Source organism: Oncorhynchus nerka, linkage group LG26 (genome assembly GCF_034236695.1).
Source record: "Oncorhynchus nerka isolate Pitt River linkage group LG26, Oner_Uvic_2.0, whole genome shotgun sequence".
Classification (NCBI taxonomy): Eukaryota; Metazoa; Chordata; class Actinopteri; order Salmoniformes; family Salmonidae; genus Oncorhynchus; species Oncorhynchus nerka.
The window spans coordinates 21,676,425-21,697,614 of record NC_088421.1 but is presented as its reverse complement, the minus strand read 5'-3'; the positions used below and the strand labels follow the sequence as shown (position 1 = coordinate 21,697,614).

Sequence of the window (21,190 nt, the reverse complement as noted above, 5' to 3'; positions counted from 1 at the left end):
AATAGCCTGGAGACAAACTCTGCTATCATGGCATGTTAAACTGTGTATTAGCATCATATTGTGGCATGTTATTGTATTACCTAAAGAAGATCATTCCCAATCTCTCGCATAATAGGGCATAATAAAAGCCAACTATATAGAAGCACCAACAATTGCAACATGCTGCTGTTACATGGTATGAGTGAACGCAGCATTGTGCAGTAAAGGGAATATTTACACCACCAACGTCGCACTCTGAAAGAGAAAGCACTAATGCAGTTCTAGAATGGTCCAGATTACTGAGTGCAGCTTGTAGGCATGACCGAGAGCACTGCTATCAGGGGCCGATTTCTAATTAACTGAGGTACCTGTATTGGTGACGTAGACGCGCTCATGTGGAGGGGGGAGTGAGGGATGGAGTCGGGTCGGAGCAGAACGGGGTCTCACGCGGAGCTGAGGTACTTTGGTTCAGTCTGTGGCAGAGTCGAGACACTCAGTTGCCGGACACCATCAACGGGTAAGTGTTTTTCTGTTTCGTTGCTGTGTGATTTTGGTTGTCTTGTTTGTACAAAAGTTTCGTCAGATTCGTCTTCTTCTCTCCATGAATAGAGCTGGAGGAAAGTAAACCCCAACAAGAAAAGAGGGGGGGAACTACCAACACTGAATATGTTAGGCTATTTCTCTGTCAAATGAGTTAAGACTTTTTAATTGTCTGCGTTATAACTTTGAAGTGGACATTCAAAAATAGAAAGTATAGCACGAAGAACTACTCAAAAATATATCCGCATAGTGTCCGCGCTGGGTTGCGCTGTCCATGGTGCTGAAACAGTTTGTGCGACTGCGAGGGAACGTTTGTTTGACTGAGCAGAATTGTTTTACGCGCGTTCTTTTGCGTCTGTTAAGTTGGCATTGATACGCAATTCATAAATGTAGATTTAATTTGGTGCAGATGGTTATGTTATTTTTCTAATGCAAAATGTTTGGTCCTTTTTTTTCTTTTAACAAAGTATTTTTTTACAGTTGGAATTTACTGAATCCTCTGTCTTTCTCTCCTTCTTTCTCTACAGAAAACAATCAGCGTTCAACTGTGCAAGATTTAGACTTTGCAAATAAATTCATACTTATGGTAGATGGCATTGTCTGAGACAGCCGGAAGGGATTCTTCAGCCCATTTCTCAAGCTGAATCCAAATGACACTTCCTCCACCCAAAAGTCCCCCAATGACCACAGAACTCCACTTATATTCGGAGGATGCTGCACAATGTGTGACACGGTCGTCCGACTGCAATTGATTGGTGCAAGAAGCGTCCTTCCCTCAACCAGAGCATGACACTCTCGGCAGTGGACAGTTGGAAAAGGGCTTCGGAAATGAACCCCCGTGGACAGCCACAAGACTGGGTCAGTGGCAGGAGCACGGCTAGGTAAAGAAGCAAAGGTCTTCGTGTGAGGAGAGAAAGCATACAACTAAAAAAAGTGGGGGGGCAAACGATCGCATCAGCAAAGACATACAACCTCAAATCATGGGGATACAGCATCTTCTGCTTCTTTTGATTTACTTGGACCCGCTGAATGTACTGTGCGCGGCTACAGCCAACAAGAAGAAAAACGCTCCAAAGCGGAATCAGAAGATGAAGGAGGTGAACGGCACGGAGGCGCCTACTGCGGTTCCGCGGCGAAACACTCAGGTCCAGGCACCTTCGATCGCTACCCATGACACGTGCCTGGGCTACTATGACGTGAGCGGAGCGTACGATAAAGTGTTCGAGTGCAACAATACCGAGCACCGCTACTGTTGTGGAAGTTGTTTCCTGCGCTATTGCTGTGCAGAAAAAGGGAAACGCATAGAACAGAAAACTTGCACAAATTATAACACCCCAGATTGGATCAAAACGCAGCCTCCCTCACCGGCACCAACAGGTGACACTTACGACCCTGACTTGGATCAGACTAACACAACGGTATACATCACCTGTGGTGTCATAGCTTTTATCATCCTCATCGGAGTTTCTGCAAAAGTTGCCTACGACAAAGCAACCAAGCCCCCTCAGGAAATGAATGTCCATAGGTAAGTCATCCTGACATTCAGGTTAAGAAATAGTCATTTATTATGGGGGCCACTGTTTTCCTCTGTGTGTGTGTGTGTGTGTGTGTGTGTGTGTGTGTGTGTGTGTGTGTGTGTGTGTGTGTGTGTGTGTGTGTGTGTGTGTGTGTGTGTGTGTGTGTGTGTGTGTGTATGTGTGTGTGCAATCACTGTTAAGAAACACCAGCTTCATTTTTCACAGACATGAAAAGTCTGCTGATGACAGTAAAAAAGCTAAATTAGATTTGTGAATAGACTAAATCACGAGCACTTCATCCCAATGATGCATATAAATCTGACCATCACAGGTGTGCAGCTATATGCTCAACTTTTGAATAGGGATGAAGCCATAATTTACAATGATGATCAATTTCATTCCTCTCTGGAAAATAGTGTTACATCACCTGCAAGCCATTATGCAAAGGCCAACTGATGATTACAATCAACTCCTTTTCAAGTACCTCTCTTATGCAGATATACACAACCCCCAACTGACAGTCAACCCGATTCACCACTACCACCACCACCACCACTACCACTACCACAACCACCACCATACATTGGAACATTAAATGCCTCTTGTCAACTAAAGTATTGTTCCGTTTTCATCAGCAGCACAAACAAACCTCCATGAGGCAGGTGTGGAATTGAATGTCTCTGTCAAAGAAAAGGCATCACATTCATGGTCACGGTATAACATTCAGGCTAGGAACAAGGTTGGGTTGCTTCACTGCTAACAACCCAGAGGACATACTGTACAGATGTCACTCTCCCTTCTTTTGATTGGCTTTGTATCTTACGGGATAATGACCCATGGATGGACTGCTGTTGGGAAAGTATAATCAATGTCTCAATGTATTCATTATATTATGTCCCTATGAATGCATACTGTACCAACAATCCTTATAACCGTGCACTCTGCAGTCCTACAATGTCCAAGTATTTGGATAGGTGCTGAAAATAACAAATTGCCTCCGCAATTATTGAAGCTGGTGATTTTTTCCATGACACATTAGAAGCCTTGACTATATTGTTAAGCACTTCCTAGAGCTAGGAGAGTAACTAATGTACTGCAGTCTGAATTGAAAGACAGTTAACCTTCTGAAGTGGAGGAGTATGTCAGGGATTTTGTGCTCTGACATCAACCCGCCATGATGAATTTTGCAGATTAAGCCAACAGCTATTTCATTCACTCACAGTGTTGTATGTGAGTAGTATACCCATGCCTTGCAAGAAAAGCTATAACAAGACAGTACCCAAAGAGATGGTTTGGGTGGAGAAACCACATGTGGTTAGCCAATCATTGTGGTTGTCTAATGGTGGTCTGGTGTCTATTAGCCCATAGCAGAGGGGGTTGTCTACCTGTTCAGCCAAAGCTAAGATCTTGATAAAAGCCCATGTGAGGCTAATTGTGCCTTGCTAGGACTGGCTTCTGTACCCTCGTTACCTGCTGGTTCCATAAAATCAAGGCAGTGAGTGGAATTCAGATTGATTGTTCTCAGACTCCATGCAGCATTAATTTGTACCCATTCTTAAGCAAGCACCTCCCATGGCATCAACCCTAGATAGAACATTTATGTTTCTCCACTAGAGATAATTTGTACCACAAGCCTAGTGGATATAGTGGCTGGTCTAGCAGACTGGAAGACCTTTGTCTGGAGTTAAATGCAGCTTGAACTGTAGCGGTGGCCAGATGTTCAGTATGGGGTAAGCTCCAAAGATGACACTGTCATCTTCTCATGACAGGGATCTACAACCATAGATCTGTCTCTCTTCCACAACATCCGTTAACCTCAGCACCTGTTTTCTGCATTAATACTTCTGCTGTTAGATGAGTCACACTCACACTGTTGTTAGAAGTCCATACTTCAGCCTGTCAAATGTCATTGACTCCTAGCTGAACAATGCATATCAAAGCATTAGAAAGGAAACCTTTTTGTTCCCCTCAGTTTATTAAACATCTGGTTCTGAAGAGAAATCTTTCAGGTGGACGGTTCTGTTGACAAAATATAGATATGAGAACAAGGCTTGGATAAGTGCCCCCCATTCATTTTTCCTTTAGAAAATTCATGGTTAAGTCTACAACCTCAATAGCTATTGATTTAATAGTCACACCAAAGATGGTGTCAAGTACAGGTCTTTGATTTAAGAGATAATGCTCTCAGACACAGTTTTCTGCTCATAGAGTGACATTCGAATATACAATCCTTAAATTCAAGCCAAGCCATTACCTTGACAATTTCAACGATGACAGTACAAGTAGAAATATGATACCAATATCTGTCTGCCTCTAGTGTATTCCTACAGTTCTAGACAAAGCTATTTCATGCAACCTACCAAACGACTCACTTTGATCCCACTAAAGACTATTAGACTTCTGAGGCTGTGGCAGTACCTCTATCTCAGTACTCAGAACTGAGGAGACTGTGAGGATTTCTGGCCCCTTAATGCTCTCCTATCCTAGCCATGGGGCATACTTTCAAATGGAGATGCTTACTGCCACCACCACATCAGTATGAGTGGTGGTGAGAGAGATGAGACAGATGCTGCCCAATTCAGATTTTTTTCTTTACTAATTGGTCTTTTTGACCAATCAGATCAGCTCAAAAAATATATAGTGTGAAAATATCTCATGTGACTGGACAAAAGACCAATTAGTGTAAAATCAGAATTGGGCTGCCTGTGTAAATGCAGCCAGAGTATGGATGACTAAACGAGGTGACATTGCCTAGTGGACATTCAATAGCTTTTTTAATGATTTATTTCCAACAATCATTTGGCACATTTGGTAGCAATGATCTCTGCCGGGGGGAAAAAACGACTTCTGTGGCTTGAGACATCCATGCTGATAACCCTGTCTAGAAAGTAGCATTGGAACATGGGATTAACTATATACTAGGCAATGGTTTAAATGTATTAAGCCCTGTGAAGTGACTCAGAGTTTTATCTCAGTGACTGGGGATGGATTGTGAGGGGAATGCTAAGGCATTGGCAGACCTTTGTTGTTTCTTCTGTGACCTTCACGGAGGCACAATAAATGTCGAGTGAAAGCCAAATCCAGGGATTTGAGTGGTCTATATTGATCACTTTCTCGAAAGCAAACCTGGATGCAATTTAAGATGGATCTGTTGCAAAAAAGTATCTACTCTCAGATTGAGTACATATTAGGTTTTGTTATGTCAGTGAGAGTCAGTTCTAATACATTCAAAAGGGATTTCTAAATTGACCTGCATGCAGTGAGATTGAATATGTCTTTTTTGAGTGATTTTACCATAATATTGGGCAGAGAAAGCAGATTGGGTGAGGTAGGTGAGATAGTATGACTTTGCAATGTCTCTTGTATAACTTTAATGCATGTAAAGCACACTTATATGGATTTATTTCTTCTCCAGTCTCTGCTTTTACTCCATTAGTGGTTGGCATGTCAGTGATATCCTTCTCTCTGCTCACATTGGGAATATTCATTTCTTTGGTGTTCCTGACAACCTATTCTCTCATGGACAGACTACATATACCTAATTGGTACTGGTACTGGTCCTCGAGCATCTGACCAAATTACAAGAGATTTTAGTTCTGCGTTAAACCGTGATTACTGACAACCTGATAGGCAGGGTCAATGCTGCAATACTTTTCTAACATATTCATTCAGCCATGAATCATGGCTTGACAAACATTTTGTGGAGTTCAGGATCCAAGGGGAGTAGAAATTCACATTGGTTTCCATTTTTTTCTCCTCAATGCTTTTGAACCTATTTTAATTGGTAAATGGCCCGGTGCAGCAAAGAAAGACCTAGCAAAGCTGCAGTTGGCTCAAAACAAAGCTGCACGCCTTGCCCTTGACTGTACACACAGAACTAACATCAACAGCATGCATGAGTCTGTCATGGTTGAGGGTTGAGGAGAAATGTGTTACTTCTCTTCTAGTCTTTTTAAGAAATGTGTTTGTGTTGAAAATGCCTAACCACTTGTATAATCTATATGCATACACTTCAAACAGACATACTGTACATACTCCACCAGATACGCCACTATGGGTTTCTTCACAGTACCCAAACCAAAGACAGATTTAATGCATCGCTCAGTTACTGTATGTTTAGAGCCATGTCATTGTGGAATGCTCTGCCACAAGACATTACTCAGGAAAAAAGTACATTTAGCTTTAAAAAAACGGAAGAAAAAAATGTATGTTGTATCACATCATCTCTCCTATTTCTAAAGATGTAATGCATTGTATATATGACTATGAATGTGTATATGTGAACACTATGAATATATATGAATACTATGAATAATATGAATATGTAAATACTATTTTTGTTGTCTCTTGGTCTCTTTCAAATATATAACTCTTATTTTATGTGCATTTTTAATTTTTAATTTAATGTAATATCTTGTGTTTTTCTTGTCTATAACTGTTCTGTACTTTGTCATGTATTTGCACATGGTATGTGTACCCCAGGAAGAGTAGCTGCTGCATGTGCAGTAGCTAATGGGATCCTAATAAACTAAACTAATCCGTTTAGAATGCAGATGATAGACTTGTTGAACATCTACACCACATGCTCATAATAATTCAATCTCTGTCTCAGTCTGAAATAATTGCAAACATGTCACCATATCTGTAAACACATTCTAGGCTTCCTTATCTCTTTTGACAATGTAGAAATGTGTTAAAATAGAAAAAAATAGAGAAAAAATCCCATTTCACTGCGGAGGCAAGTCCCTCTGAAAACCAACAAGACTGAACTACATCCTCTGTCATGTACTGCAAGTGCAGTGTAAAGGGAATTACAATTTATTTTCACTTCTCTTTTTTACAGTATTTACTTCGCTCCCTCGATGGATGATGGGTGTATCGTTTGAAGATTATTTTATACGTTCCCATTTCTTGTAGATGTTTTTCCCCTTCCCATACATAGGAATGTACTGGTGCTATTGAAACATGATTTACCGAAGAGATTTTGTAGGGAAGGAACTTGTGACAGGTCTAGACTTTGGGGCTTTCAAACACAATATTTTGAAAAAGCACCTCTATTCGTCCACTGTGTGCGACTGGTTGAACGTGTTCCTGCTATACAAGACACAAAGTAGTCAACTGGGGCGATGAAAACCAGGTCGCCTCAGTCTGTGAAAAGGATATGGTTAAAGTGTGCCCATCCTAGAAGGGAAAGGCTATTAATACATAGCTCCCAAAGTCACAGAGAGTTATGGAAAGAAGTTGACTCAGGTCGACTTTGACACAGTTACATTACCCTTTCAGCTCTTTGAAGAAACCAATATGTCCACCATCCTCACCACTATACTTCAATGGGGACCAATGTTGAAAATGGTGATAGCAAGATGCTTTGTGTGAAAAATTGGTAACTTGGTAGGAGTTAGATTCCCATTTGAACCTTAGTAGTGGGGGCGTATAGCTCTAGCAGAACGTTCTTCAAGGAACATTGATGAATGGCTTTAGCTGTCTTCCCTTGGCCTGAAGGGAAAGACACATCTGTACTCAGTGTGGCTCAGTATTGAAACCTGGCCTATCGGCCACCTTGGGTGTAATTACACTTCACACTGTGCCTGGTTCTGAAGCTCCACCAACACAATTGGAGCTGTATGTAACTAAATCAATGAAGTAGACCTTCTGGGGATGTTGAGAATAATGGTTGTCGGTCATTGAAAACAGGAAATTATTTCTGGTTCTGTTTGTATAGTCTGAAAACTATTAAATTACATCTGTGGTTTTACATTTCTTTTGCAGAGCCCTTGCAGACATTTTGAGGCAACAAGGACTAAATAAGGAGAATGAAAATATTGCAGCATTGGAGGGTTCACCCAAAGACATGGACACACCTCTCCGAACGTCCAAGAACCATTACACCCCAGTTCACACCATGCTAGCAAACCACGGTGGGTACCTGCACTGTTTTTACTTCACATATCCAAGAATATCTTGCAAAAATGATTCAAACTGTACTTGTCCTAAGCATAGGTTCTGAAATGGTCTTTCCCTCTAGTACGCTACAATGGTGCACTATGAGTTGAATCAAAGTCCTTTCTCTGTATAAAATCGATACCCAAGATGACGAAGTTACTATGGGAACAGAAGTTATGTTAAGTAGTTAGATCAAATGAAACGAGGTTCAATGTAAATGTCATGACAACATAATAGAGAAGGTGTTATTAAAGCCATATTCTTTGCCCTCAGTTACGTTCTCTGAGTGGTGGATATCCAGTCTGAATTTCATATAGACAGTAGTGATTGGTAGGAATTGTGGAGGTAGATTATAGAAATCCCATAGAAACGAGACAAGCAGGGATGACTGAATAAGGAGACATTCTATTATGGACTTTCAATAGCTTTTTATGACTACACAGTAATCTCCATTGTACACGCTTCTATGTAACAGTATATATAACTACTGTCATTATACTTGGCTGACATCTGTACAACAATGTTATTTCTATGGTATGCAACCTTTGCATGGTAAAGTGGGACCTTATTGCTTTCATTATTGGTCAAAATGGTCTTTGACACACGCACTGAAATAGATGATGGACAGTGTTGGGGAAGCTACTCTGAAAATATAATTAATGAGCTACCAGTTACTTCACACTATTGTAAGTTAAACTACACTAAAGCTAACCTTAATGTTACTTTTAAAAAGTAGTTCACTACATCCAAACTACTTAGTGAAAAAGTATCATACCTGAATCTGAAATGTCACAGACTACAAATTGCAAGAACATATCACTCTGGAGTCAGATGTTAACAGAATGTGTATTCTGGCCTATTAAACTCAAACATGTGGAATTCGGCACACAAAAAGTGTTTCAAGTGAGAATTAGGCAGGTTTGATGCTGAAAAATTAAGGCAATTCTTGCCTACTTCACCAATATTTTATTTTTGCAAAAAAAAGTAGTGTGTAGTTCCAGTAGTAAGCTACACCACTACATGGCAACAAAGTAATGAACTACTGAAAACACTACCAAGATTTGAATTTAGGTCAACTACCACAAAGCTACTGCAAAAATGTATTTAAATTGCAAGTTAAACCACATGTAGTTCACTACTCCCCCAAACTGATGATGGGGCCCTGCTACTTAAGTATATTTTTTAAGACTGAAAACAATATAGCAGTTTAGACAAAGGGCCTCGGCTGAGTCTATTTTCATGCTGGGGTTCCATAAGCCTACTCAGCATTGGCTCAAAATGGAGATGCAAATTAATATGTTCTTCGGGAGACACATGGCTTTTGTCCTGAGATAATTCTGTCTTGCATCGCTGTTCCTCCTTCTTTTATCCGGTCTCCAGATCCCTGCTCCGGGATCACTTGCTAAGTGCCCTAGTATGGTGTCCCAGATTCAGTGTTATGTTTCACTCTCGTGTCAAAGTAGACACTCCTCCTCATCCAGGGATTGTGTCAGAGGAGAACTGTTACGTGCTACACCATGGGATGTGAGCCGCTTTTCTCAGACTTGACTCAAGCCACAAAAGCCACAGCTGCTGGTATGTGCAGTTTATTAAATGAAACTACTGTAAGGGCTAGCCAACAGAGGTGGTTACAGTTATGTTTGCCTGAATTCCAACACTTGACACTTCAATAATTCTCATTGGAATCAATAACCACTTTGACTGCCATTTTACAGTTGCCCAAAACTAGGATTGTCTAACCCTTTATCGGCTTTCATCCCCTCTAACAGCTCTCACTGTGTTTCATTAATCCATAATGTTAACCCTGAAGTGACCTCAAGACTACCATGACACCCCAGTGTTTTACATTAAGATATTATGGACTGTGCTGCATACACTGGGGAAGTATGCAGCACAGTCCATAATCTCTTAATGTAAAACACTGGGGAAGTATGCAGCACAGTCCTTAATCTCTTAATGTAAAACACTGGGGAAGTATGGAGCACAGTCCATAATCTCTTAATGTAAAACACTGGGGTGTCATGGTAGTCTGGAGGTCACTTCAGGGTTAACATCAGGGTTAACATTATGGATTAATGAAACACTTTTACATTAAGAGATTATGGACTGTGCTGCATACTTCCCCAGTGTTTTACATTAAGAGATTATGGACTGTGCTGCATACTTCCCCAGTGTTTTACATTAAGAGATTATGGACTGTGCTGCATACTTCCCCAGTGTTTTACATTAAGAGATTATGGACTGTGCTGCATACTTCCCCAGTGTTTTACATTAAGAGATTATGGACTGTGCTGCATACTTCCCCAGTGTTTTACATTAAGATATTATGGACTGTGTTGCATACTTCCCCAGTGTTTTACATTAAGAGATTATGGACTGTGCTGCATACTTCCCCAGTGTTTTACATTAAGAGATTATGGACTGTGCTGCATACTTCCCCAGTGTTTTACATTAAGAGATGATGGACTGTGCTGCATACTTCCCCAGTGTTTTACATTAAGAGATTATGGACTGTGCTGCATACTGTTGGAATCGGCTCAACTTTGAACATTGAGATATTAAATAAATGATAGAGACGAAGCCTTGAATAGAAAGACTCTGTAGCAACCCAGAAGGCTTTGCAACATGTTTGATGGAGGAGAGGAGAGCGATGTGTTGATTTAGGGAAGACAGATGGATATCTGTGGATTGGGTGAAGGAGGGGTTGAGGTCAGGAGTTGAGGGGTGAGGTCAGTTTCCCTTCAGGGATTAATCAGGGTTAGTATCTGGTTACCTACTTTCTCTTGGGCATAAACTAAGGATGGAGAGAGGGAGTGTCTTAAGTAGGATGTATATAATTGTGATGTCTGAAATGTTTTGCTGTCTGATTACAGCTGTACAGAACCTTTGGGAATAATTAAACTTGGTGAAAGCTTCTCTAGTGTCCGTGAGTCATTTACTCTGAAAAATAGAACCTGACAATACTTCCCCAGTGTTTTACATTTAGAGATTGTGGACTATGCTGGATACTTCCCCAGTGTTTTACATTAGGGGTTATGGACTGTGCTGGACACTTCCCCAGTTTCTTACATTAAGAGATTGTGGACTATGCTGGATACTTCCCCAGTGTTTTACATTAGGGGTTATGGACTGTGCTGGACACTTCCCCAGTTTCTTACATTAAGAGATTGTGGACTATGCTGGACACTTCCCCAGTGTTTTACATTAAGATATTGTGGACTATGCTGGATACTTCCCCAGTGTTTTACATTAGGGGTTATGGACTGTGCTGGACACTTCCCCAGTTTCTTACATTAAGAGATTGTGGACTATGCTGGACACTTCCCCAGTGTTTTACATTAGGGTTTATGGACTGTGCTGGACACTTCCCCAGTCTCTTACATTAAGAGATTGTGGACTATGCTGGATACTTCCCCAGTGTTTTACATTAGGGGTTATGGACTGTGCTGGACACTTCCCCAGTTTCTTACATTAAGAGATTGTGGACTATGCTGGATACTTCCCCAGTGTTTTACATTAAGATATTGTGGACTATGCTGGATACTTCCCCAGTGTTTTACATTAGGGGTTATGGACTGTGCTGGACACTTCCCCAGTTTCTTACATTAAGAGATTGTGGACTATGCTGGATACTTCCCCAGTGTTTTACATTAGGGGTTATGGACTGTGCTGGACCCTTCCCCAGTTTCTTACATTAAGAGATTGTGGACTATGCTGGATACTTCCCCAGTGTTTTACATTAGGGGTTATGGACTGTGCTGGACACTTCCCCAGTGTTTTACATTAAGAGATTGTGGACTGTGCTGGACACTTCCCCAGTGTTTTACATTAAGAAATTGTGGACTATGCTGGATACTTCCCCAGTGTTTTACATTAAGAGATTGTGGACTATGCTGGATACTTCCCCAGTGTTTTACATTAAGAGATTGTGGACTGTGCTGGATACTTCCCCAGTGTTTTACATTAAGAGATGGTGGACTATGCTGCATACTTCCCCAGTGTTTTACATTAAGAGATTGTGGACTATGCTGGATACTTCCCCAGTGCTTTACATTAGGGGTTATGGACTGTGCTGGACACTTCCCCAGTTTTTTACATTAAGAGATTGTGGACTATGCTGGATACTTCCCCAGTGTTTTACATTACGAGATTGTGGACTGTGCTGCATACTTCCCCAGTGTTTTACATTAAGAGATTGTGGACTATGCTGCATACTTCCCCAGTGTTTTACATTAAGAGATTGTGGACTATGCTGCATACTTCCCCAGTGTTTTACATTAAGAGATTGTGGACTGTGCTGGACACTTCCCCAGTGTTTTACATTAAGAGATTGTGGACTATGCTGCATACTTCCCCAGTGTTTTACATTAAGAGATTGTGGACTACGCAGGATACTTCCCTGGAGGCTGACTATTTTGTTTGGGTTCATGTCAGTCCTGTAATTGGTCTTCATCCCTTGTGGCCTCCTTTCTGACACGACTCATCTTTCTGTTGTGAAATACTGTATGCATCTCCCTCAAGTCTGGCATCAACTGTACTATACTGGGTGAAACTGGCCTTGACTGAACTAGCCTCAACACATACAGTATTCCATTACATACTGTATTACAATGCTAGTTGGTGTCTTTGGTGGCTCATGTAGATTATATGTGGATATACCTGGGAATCTGCAGTAATACATGAGATCTGCATATGAATATATCTGTTTTTCACAATTCAGATTGTATTCTATGTTGTTTTATTTTCACACTTGGAAATATACACTGCTCAAAGAAATAAAGGGAACACTAAAATAACACATCCTAGATCTGAATGAATGAAATAACAAAATCACACAAAAATTATCAATGGAAATCAAATTTATCAACCCATGGAGGTCTGGATTTGGAGTTACACTCAAAATTAAAGTGGAAAATCACACTACAGGCTGATCCAACTTTGATGTAATGTCCTTAAAACAAGTCAAAATTAGGCTCAGTAATGTGTGTGGCCTCCACGTGCCTGTATGACCTCCCTACACCGCCTGGGCATGCTCCTGATGAGGTGGCGGATAGTCTCCTGAGGGATCTCCTCCCAGACCTGGACGAAAGCATCCGCCAACTCCTGGACAGTCTGTGGTGCAACGTGGCGTTGGTGGATGGAACGAGACATGATAGCCCAGATGTGCTCAATTGGATTCAGGTCTGGGGAACGGGCAGGCCAGTCCATAGCATCAATGCCTTCCTCTTGCAGGAACTGCTGACACACTCCAGCCACATGAGGTCTAGCATGGTCTTGCATTAGGAGGAACCCAGGGCCAACCGCACCAGCATATGGTCTCACAAGGGGTCTGAGGATCTCATCTTGGTACCTAATGGCAGTCAGGCTACCTCTGGCGAGCACATGGAGGGCAGTGCGGCCCCCCAAATAAATGCCACCCCACACCATGACTGACATGACTGTTTCTGACCGTTTGAGCAGACACATGCACATTTGTGGCCTGCTGGAGGTCATTTTGCAGGGCTCTGGCAGTGCTCCTCCTGCTCCCCCTTGCACAAAGGTGGAGGTAGCGGTCTTGCTGCGTGCAAACCTTCTTGCCACAGCTCGCATTGATGTTCCATCCTGGATGAGCTGCACTACCTGAGCCACTTGTGTGGGTTGTAGACTCCGTCTCATGCTACCACTAGAGTGAAAGCACCGCCAGCATTCAAAAGTGACCAAAACATCAGCCAGGAAGCATAGGAACTGAGAAGTGGTCTGTGGTCACCACCTGCAGAACCACTCCTTTATTGGGGGTGTCTTGCTAATTGCTTATAATTTCCACCTGTTGTCTATTCCATTTGCACAACAGCATGTGAAATTTATTGTCAATCAGTGTTGCTTCCTAAGTGGACAGTTTGATTTCACAGAATTATGATTGACTTGGAGTTACATTGTGTTGTTTAAGTGTTCCCTTTATTTTTTTTGAGCAGTGTATTACGTTCTAACGTAATTTTCTCATTGATGTTGGTTGGTCTCTGCTTGGACCCTAAAGTCTTCTGCTAATGGAAAATCAGTTAAATGACCCTTTCGAGATAATGTATCAGTGTATTTCAGCATAAGAACACAATGTATCATAGTCAACGTCTCCTACAGTAGAACCTGAATACAGCCCTTAGGCGCTGTCCTTAGAGTAGACCAAGGTTAGAAAGCTGATTATCCCCATCATAGCTTGTCAAACACTGGCAGGGATACAGTGCATTCGGAAAGTATTCAGACCCCTTCACATTTTCCACATTGTGTTACATTACAGCCTTATTCTAAAATTGATTAGTCCGCCTCTGGCTGGGCCACTAAAGGGTATTCAGAGACTTGTTCTGTAGCCACTGCTGCATTGTCTTGGCTGTGTGCTTAGGGTCATTGTCCTGTTGGAAGGTGAACCTTTGCACCATTCTGAGGTCCTGAGTACTGTGGAGCAAGTTTTCATCAAGGATTTTTTTGCTCTGTTCATCTCTCCCTCGATCCTGACTAGTCTCCCAGTCCCTGCTTCACCATAGGGAGGGTGCTAGGTTTCCTCCAGACGTGACACTTGGCATTCAGGCCAAAGAGTTCCACATTTCTTCTCATGGTCTGAGAGTCCTTTAGGTGCCTTTTGGCAAACTCTAAGCGGGCTGTCATGTGCCTTTTACTGAGGAGTGGCTTCCGTCTGGCCACTCTACCATAAACGCCTGATTGGTGGAGTGTTTCAGAGATGGTTGTCCATCTGGAAGGTTGTCCCATCTCCACAGAGGAACTCTGGAGCTCTTTCAGAGTGACCATCAGGTTCTTGGTCACCTCCCTGACCCAGGCCCTTCTCCCCCGATTGCTCAGTTTGGCCGAGCGGACAGATTTAGGAAGAGCCTTGGTGATTCCAAACTTGGTGATTGGTGATTTGGTGATTGGTGACTTGGTGATTACAAACTTAAACTTCCATTTAAGAATGATGGAGGCCACTGTGTTTTTGATGACCTTCGATGATGCAGAAATGTTTTGGTACCCTTCCCCAGATCTGTACCTCGACACAATTCTGTCTTGCAGCTCTACGAACAATTCCTTCGACCTCATGGCTTGGTTTTTTCTCTGACATGCACTGTCAACTGTGGGACCTTAAATAGACAGGTGTGTCACGCCTTTCCAAATCATGTCCAATCAATTGAATTTTCCACATGTGGACTCCAATCAAGTTGTAGAAACATCTCAAGGATGATCAATGGAAACAGGATGCACCTGAGCTCAATTTCGAAGTCTAATAGCAAAGGGTCTGAATACTTATAAGGTATTATAAGCTATTTCTGTTTTTTTATGGGGTATTCTGTGTAGACTGTGTAAATTATGTAATCCATTTTAGAATAAGGCTGTAATGTGGAAGGCTGTCTGAATACTTTCCGAATGCACTGTATGTGTTGTAGTTGATTTCCCTTTGGTATTATTCTAAACCAAGAACACTTCATGAAGGCATATTTCGAATAGATTAAAAAAAAACTTGCACATAAACGCCTCTTTTTATTCAGCATAAATTGGACTCAGTCAACTTCTTAAATCCTGAGAGTCATTAAGTATTTACTAGTTTCTTAGTATGAAAATCCCAAAGTAACAGTGATGGGCAAAATGTTTCAGTAATCAGTTTACAGTATCCATTGGGCTTGAAAACAGAACCAAACAGGCTTTAGAGTGCTCAGGCCTGTGTCAAACGTCAGTGTAATGAGGACCAGGGCTAATGGTCCCAGGTGTTCCTTCTCATTATGATCATTTGAAATGTGGTTCGATCTCTGCCTCTATGGCCCAAAGGTCTGAGTGACGCTATTGACTTTGAAGTTGCTCCATTGAGATGAGGCTGTTGAACTATTTGCCAGCTAATGCAGACTGGCACTAACAGGAAGGAAGAGAGCTAGGGGAGGGGAACTCAATAGGCCTTTGTAAGACAGACCGTCATGTTGTTTCTCCTCTATTTTCAGTTTAAGCTTTCACTGCCTGATACACACTCACTTTCTCAGCCTACCTGCATCTTTTTGTGCACAATATTTTTGTGTTCGATTGGCAGGACAAATGGAGGTTGTCAGACTGCTGGCCGGCACTTTGACGGTCCATTGTGGACCTCTGCACTCTCAATTACAGGACTTGTTCCAGCCAGACACACTATATCATCTTGGAACAAATTATGTTACATAGTGATCTTTACGACCAAGGAAACTCAGGATGAAATGTTTTGTTGCAAGGCACATTTTGTATACTGACATTTCATAGATACAGTACTACAATGCAGCTGTCATGATTGTGAAGATAGATCCAATTACACCGTTTATGAATCTATTATATAAGGTCCCTCCATAGTGTAGGTCTATGTGGGGTAAAAGTGTTGTACTGTATAAGTTGAGGATGGAATGAATCCGTTTTAAAACACAGGAGAGTGTCTCGGTTAGAAGGGTTCTTTAGAATCTCTCCACTGATCTTCAGGGTCACGTGCCCAAGCCTGAAAGACATTTTGCCATCCAATTAAAGTTGGAATGTTTTACCTGCTTTGGCAAAAGGGCAGGGCTTTTGACCCTGAATGGGCATCTTTGTTTAATTTGTGAACGATATGAGAAGGGAAGATCTTCACTAGCTCCCCCAGCTTTGAGGAGTGTGACCTTTTGCAGTGGTGATGATCCTGAGTGTACATCAGACAGCATAAATTGTTAATGTGAGACCTTCCTTTCCCTCTGTGTCCCTGTTCCTTTACCAGTTGTCTGAGCCAAAGAGGGAGTGAAATACAGAGGCCTCCTCACTATCTGTCAGAGTACTGGCTGAACTGAAATAAGACACCATAAAAAACAAACTCCCGTGAACACAGCTATTCGGCTAACTAAAGAATGAGGCTAATGCATCATATAATACGTTCATTAACTAGGGTGGTTGGATCTATTAAGAGCAGAGGTGGGACCAAGTCATTGTTTTACAAGTCACAAGTAAGTCTCAAGTCTTAGCACTCAAAACCCAAGTCAAGTCCCAAGTCAAGGCAGGCAAGTCCGAGTCAAGTCTCAAGTCCTAAACTTTGAGTTCCGAGTCCTAAACAAGTCATAATGTACACTTCACCAAATGTGATACCATTTAATATAGTCTGACGCGAGTCCAAGTCATGTGACTCGAGTCCACACCTCTGATTAAGAGTGTCCCAGACTCTGATATGTGTACACAGTTGTTCGTGATTTCGTATGTGAGGGTTGGAACGAAAATCAGCAACGAATATGCTTAGTGAATTGTCTTGGTCAGATAAATGGTCATCTCATGCTATCTTAACTCTGCATTTCTCTCACAGGGCACTATGGGAAAGAGAACTTCCGCCAAGGCCAACTTGACCATAACTTCATCTCCTCTGGATTCGTGACACTGGGACGACCGCACCTAAAAGGTATTGTCCATCTCCATTGTCTGTTGGTCTGATGACAATTACTATGTCTTCAAGAGTAATGACAGCGTTGTGGTACGAACTTCTAACACAAATCTCACCCTCATTTTCACCTTGCCTCTCACCTCCACACATTTCCTCCACTCCAAAAAGTCTTCTTTCATTTTTCGATCCACTGTTTCAGTAGATCAGGGGGAAACAGTGCAATAGCCCATCCAATTATTTTACTTGCTCACTTCTCAGCTGGCAGTCACCTTGGGAAATGGGACTGAAGCTTTTGGCAGAACAATAACGGCATTTCTCAAAGCTAATTGAAAAGAGAAAAGCCTCAACGAGTTCCTGCTTTGTTCAGATGTGAAAAGTACTCTCTCCTTTTTGTTATGTTTTTCCCCTTGACTGACACATAAAGGCATTTACACAATGGCCATGTGTGGATGAAATAACACTCAGCATTACCAGCACTGCATGCTGTACTTGTCACATCCTCCAACTCTTCTTCGTGCCAGATCACTGTGTACAGAACTATCTACTGTACGAGAACAATGCGGTCAGTTGAGCTGACAGAGTCTTGTCTCCGCCCACTAAGGAGGCTTAAAATCATTGATGATAGTTGTACATAAGTGACTTCCTGTCAAATGCCAAGAAAACTACATTATGATATACACCTATTGCATTTATCAGTCGAAATATAAATAGACTGAATTGCAACATAGAAAACTAAATGTTCTTAATCTGAAAGTATAGGATGATAATAGCTAGAGTTGGTGCATAAAGCTAAGTAGTAAACAAGTGGCTGTTCTCTGTCTTTGCAGCGCAGCACTCTGTAGACGATTTAGGGCAGCTGTCCTGGCAGGGAGATCTGGACGTTCCTAATATCTCCTACAGTATGTAACATATTCTCACTATGGAGACCCCTGCTTCCTGCCGGAGAACAGCTACACACCTGCTTTCTGCTCCCACCAGATAAGACCACTCTCACACACTTCACACACCTAGACCCTGGGCCCATAGAGTGGGTTTGGCAGCTGATGCCCTGCGCTCCTCATAACGCAGGGCATCAGAACAGACGCCCTGCCACTAACCAGCCCAGTACAGCTTTCAGAAAGCATGGCTGTCTGGTGTCCCTAATGCTGAACATAGAGAAACAACTCCACAAGGAGGAGTGGAAAACAGGCTTGAATGTCTGTGCTGGTCTGTTCTCCAAAGTATGAAGCAGTCATGGGTTCTGTAGATGATTAGGATAGACAAGGAGGGTGACAAGCATTAAAATGGTTGCTATGGTATGATTAACAGTGTGTGTGTGTGTGTGTGTGTGTGTGTGTGTGTGTGTGTGTGTGTGTGTGTGTGTGTGTGTGTGTGTGTGTGTGTGTGTGTGTGTGTGTGTGTGTGTGTGTGTGTGACGAGACACATTCTGATGTTGTTAATGTGTCTGCAATTTTATAACCACTTCTTGTAAATTTTAGGTGTCTGCAAGGTAAGTGGTATTTTACCAAGTGACAAAAATAAGTACTGTTTTACATTGGCTTCTAATTCAAATTCAAATATTTCCTTGCATATCTATATAGTTGTTTATACAAAGAATGTATGTGAAAATTAGGTAGTCTAACTGGGGTTTGAACAGCAATCCTCTGCCTTCCTGTTAGGCCACATCACTGCTTCCTGGTGTTACAGTAACTGTCATTACAAAGCCGAGGGCTTTTCCACCTCAAACAGCTGGCTGTCAACAGGCTCTCTGTCTGCTCCCTGTACCTCTTGTTTTATCACCAGTTTGACATCCAGTATTGGCACTGACCCAGTATATAGCTTACTCTTTATTCTTATTTCTCGTGTTTTCTTTATTATATTTATACGTATATATATTGTAGTGACCTGCACAGACAGCTGTGTGTTATGTGTTATGCTGTTCGTCGGTTGTGCTGTACTTACCAGTACCCAGTGTTCAAGGGATCCGACATGCCAGTCAAACTGCTATCTGCCAACCACGGGATTGCCTGGAATGTTTTGGTGCCCGGCATCCTGATGGTTGGTGGAGCGGCGGGTGGGGGGGGGTGTGTGGGGGGTATGGGGTTGGCTGGGGGTGGAGCATCACCAGTTTAAGACCATGCTTAGCCATTGTTCTCTCTCTTACGTCTGGTCTTAACAAGTGACGGTCACGGTTGTTTTATATGGGTATCCTTATTTGGCGTGGGCTACGGCCAAACAGTAGCCTGTGTTGAGTTTGGTTAATAAATTGGGAATTTGTAAACTCAATTCTCTGTCTGAACAATTGTTAATTTATGATCTAGCCAGGACATTACAATATATACAGTGCCTTGCAAAAGTATTCACCCCCCTTGGCATTTTTCCTATTTTGTTGCATTACAACCTGTAATTTAAATAGATTTATATTTGGATTTCATTTAATGGACATAAACAAAATAGTCCAAATTGGTGAAGTGAAATGTAAAAAAATTACTTGTTTAAAAAAATAAAAAAATAATAAAGAACGTAAAAGTGGTGTGAGCATATGTATTCACCCCCTTTGCTTTGAAGCCCCTAAATAAGATCTGGTGCAACCAATTATCTTCAGAAGTCACATAATTAGTTAAATAAAGTCCACCTGTGTGCAATCTAAGTGTCAAATGATTCTGAAAGGCCACAGAGTCTGCAACACCACTAAGCAATGGGCACTACCAAGCAAGAGGTACCATGAAGACCAAGGAGCTCTCCAAACAGGTCAGGGACAAAGTTGTGGAGAAGTACAGATCAGGGTTGGGTTATAAAAAAAAGATCTTAAACTTTGAACATCCCACGGAGCACCATTAAATCCATTATTAAAAAAACGAAAGAACATGGCGCCACAACAAACCTGCCAAGAGAGGGCCGCCCAACAAAACTCACGGAACAGGCAAGGAGGGCATTAATCAGAGAGGCAACAAAGAGACCAAAGATAACCCTGAAGGAGCTGCAAAGCTCCACAGTGGAAATTGGAGTATCTATCCATAGGACCACTTTAAGCCGTACACTGCACAGAGCTGGGATTAACGGAAGAGTGGCCCGAAAAAAAGCCATTGCTTAAAGAAAAAAATAAGAAAGAACATTTGATGTTCGCCAAAAGGCATGTGGGAGACTCCCCAAACATATGGATGAAGGTACTCTGGTCAGATGAGACTACAATTGAGCTTTTTGGCCATCAAGAAAAACGCTATGTCTGGTGCAAACCCAACACCTCTCATCACCCCGAGAACACCATCCCCACAGTGAAGCATGGTGGTGGCAGCATCATACGGTGGGGATGTTTTTCATTGGCAGGGACTAGGAAACTGGTCCGAATTGAAGGAACGATGGATGGCGCTAAATACAGGGAAATTATTGAGGGAAACCTGTTTCAGTCTTCCAGGGATTTGAGACTGGGACACAGGTTCACCTTCCAGCAGGGCAATGACCCTAAAGCAACACTTGAGTGGTTTAAGGGGAAACATTAAAAGTCTTGGAGAAGCCTAGTCAAAGCCCAGATCTCAGTCCAATTGAGAGTCTGTGGTATGACTTAAAGATTGCTGAACACAAGCGGAACCCATCCAACTTGAAGGAGCTGGAGCAGTTTTGCCTTGAAGAATGGACAAAAATCCCAGTGGCTAGATGTGCCAAGCTGATAGAGACATACCTCAAGAGACTTGCAGTTGTAATTGCTGCAAAAGTTGGCTCTACAAAGTATTAACTTTGGGTAAATAGTTATACATGCTCAAGTTTTCTGTTGTTTTTGTCTTATTTCTTGTTTGTTTTACAATAAAACATATTTTTGCATCTTCAAAGTGGTAGGCATGTTGTGTAAATGATACAAACCCCCCCC

General features: G+C 42.0%; 1 protein-coding gene across 1 annotated transcript; it reads left to right on the top strand.

Annotated features, from left to right (window-relative positions):
* Positions 1-1,052: 1,052 nt before the first annotated feature.
* On the top strand, positions 1,053-19,458 carry LOC115110913 (protein shisa-6-like). Its single transcript, XM_065010938.1, has 5 exons — positions 1,053-2,044; positions 7,806-7,954; positions 17,272-17,364; positions 18,825-18,835; positions 19,291-19,458. Exons 1-5 carry the CDS (start codon positions 1,500-1,502, stop codon positions 19,456-19,458), a joined length of 966 nt encoding a protein of 321 aa, XP_064867010.1. The 5' UTR covers positions 1,053-1,499.
* The last annotated feature ends 1,732 nt before the right edge of the window (positions 19,459-21,190 follow it).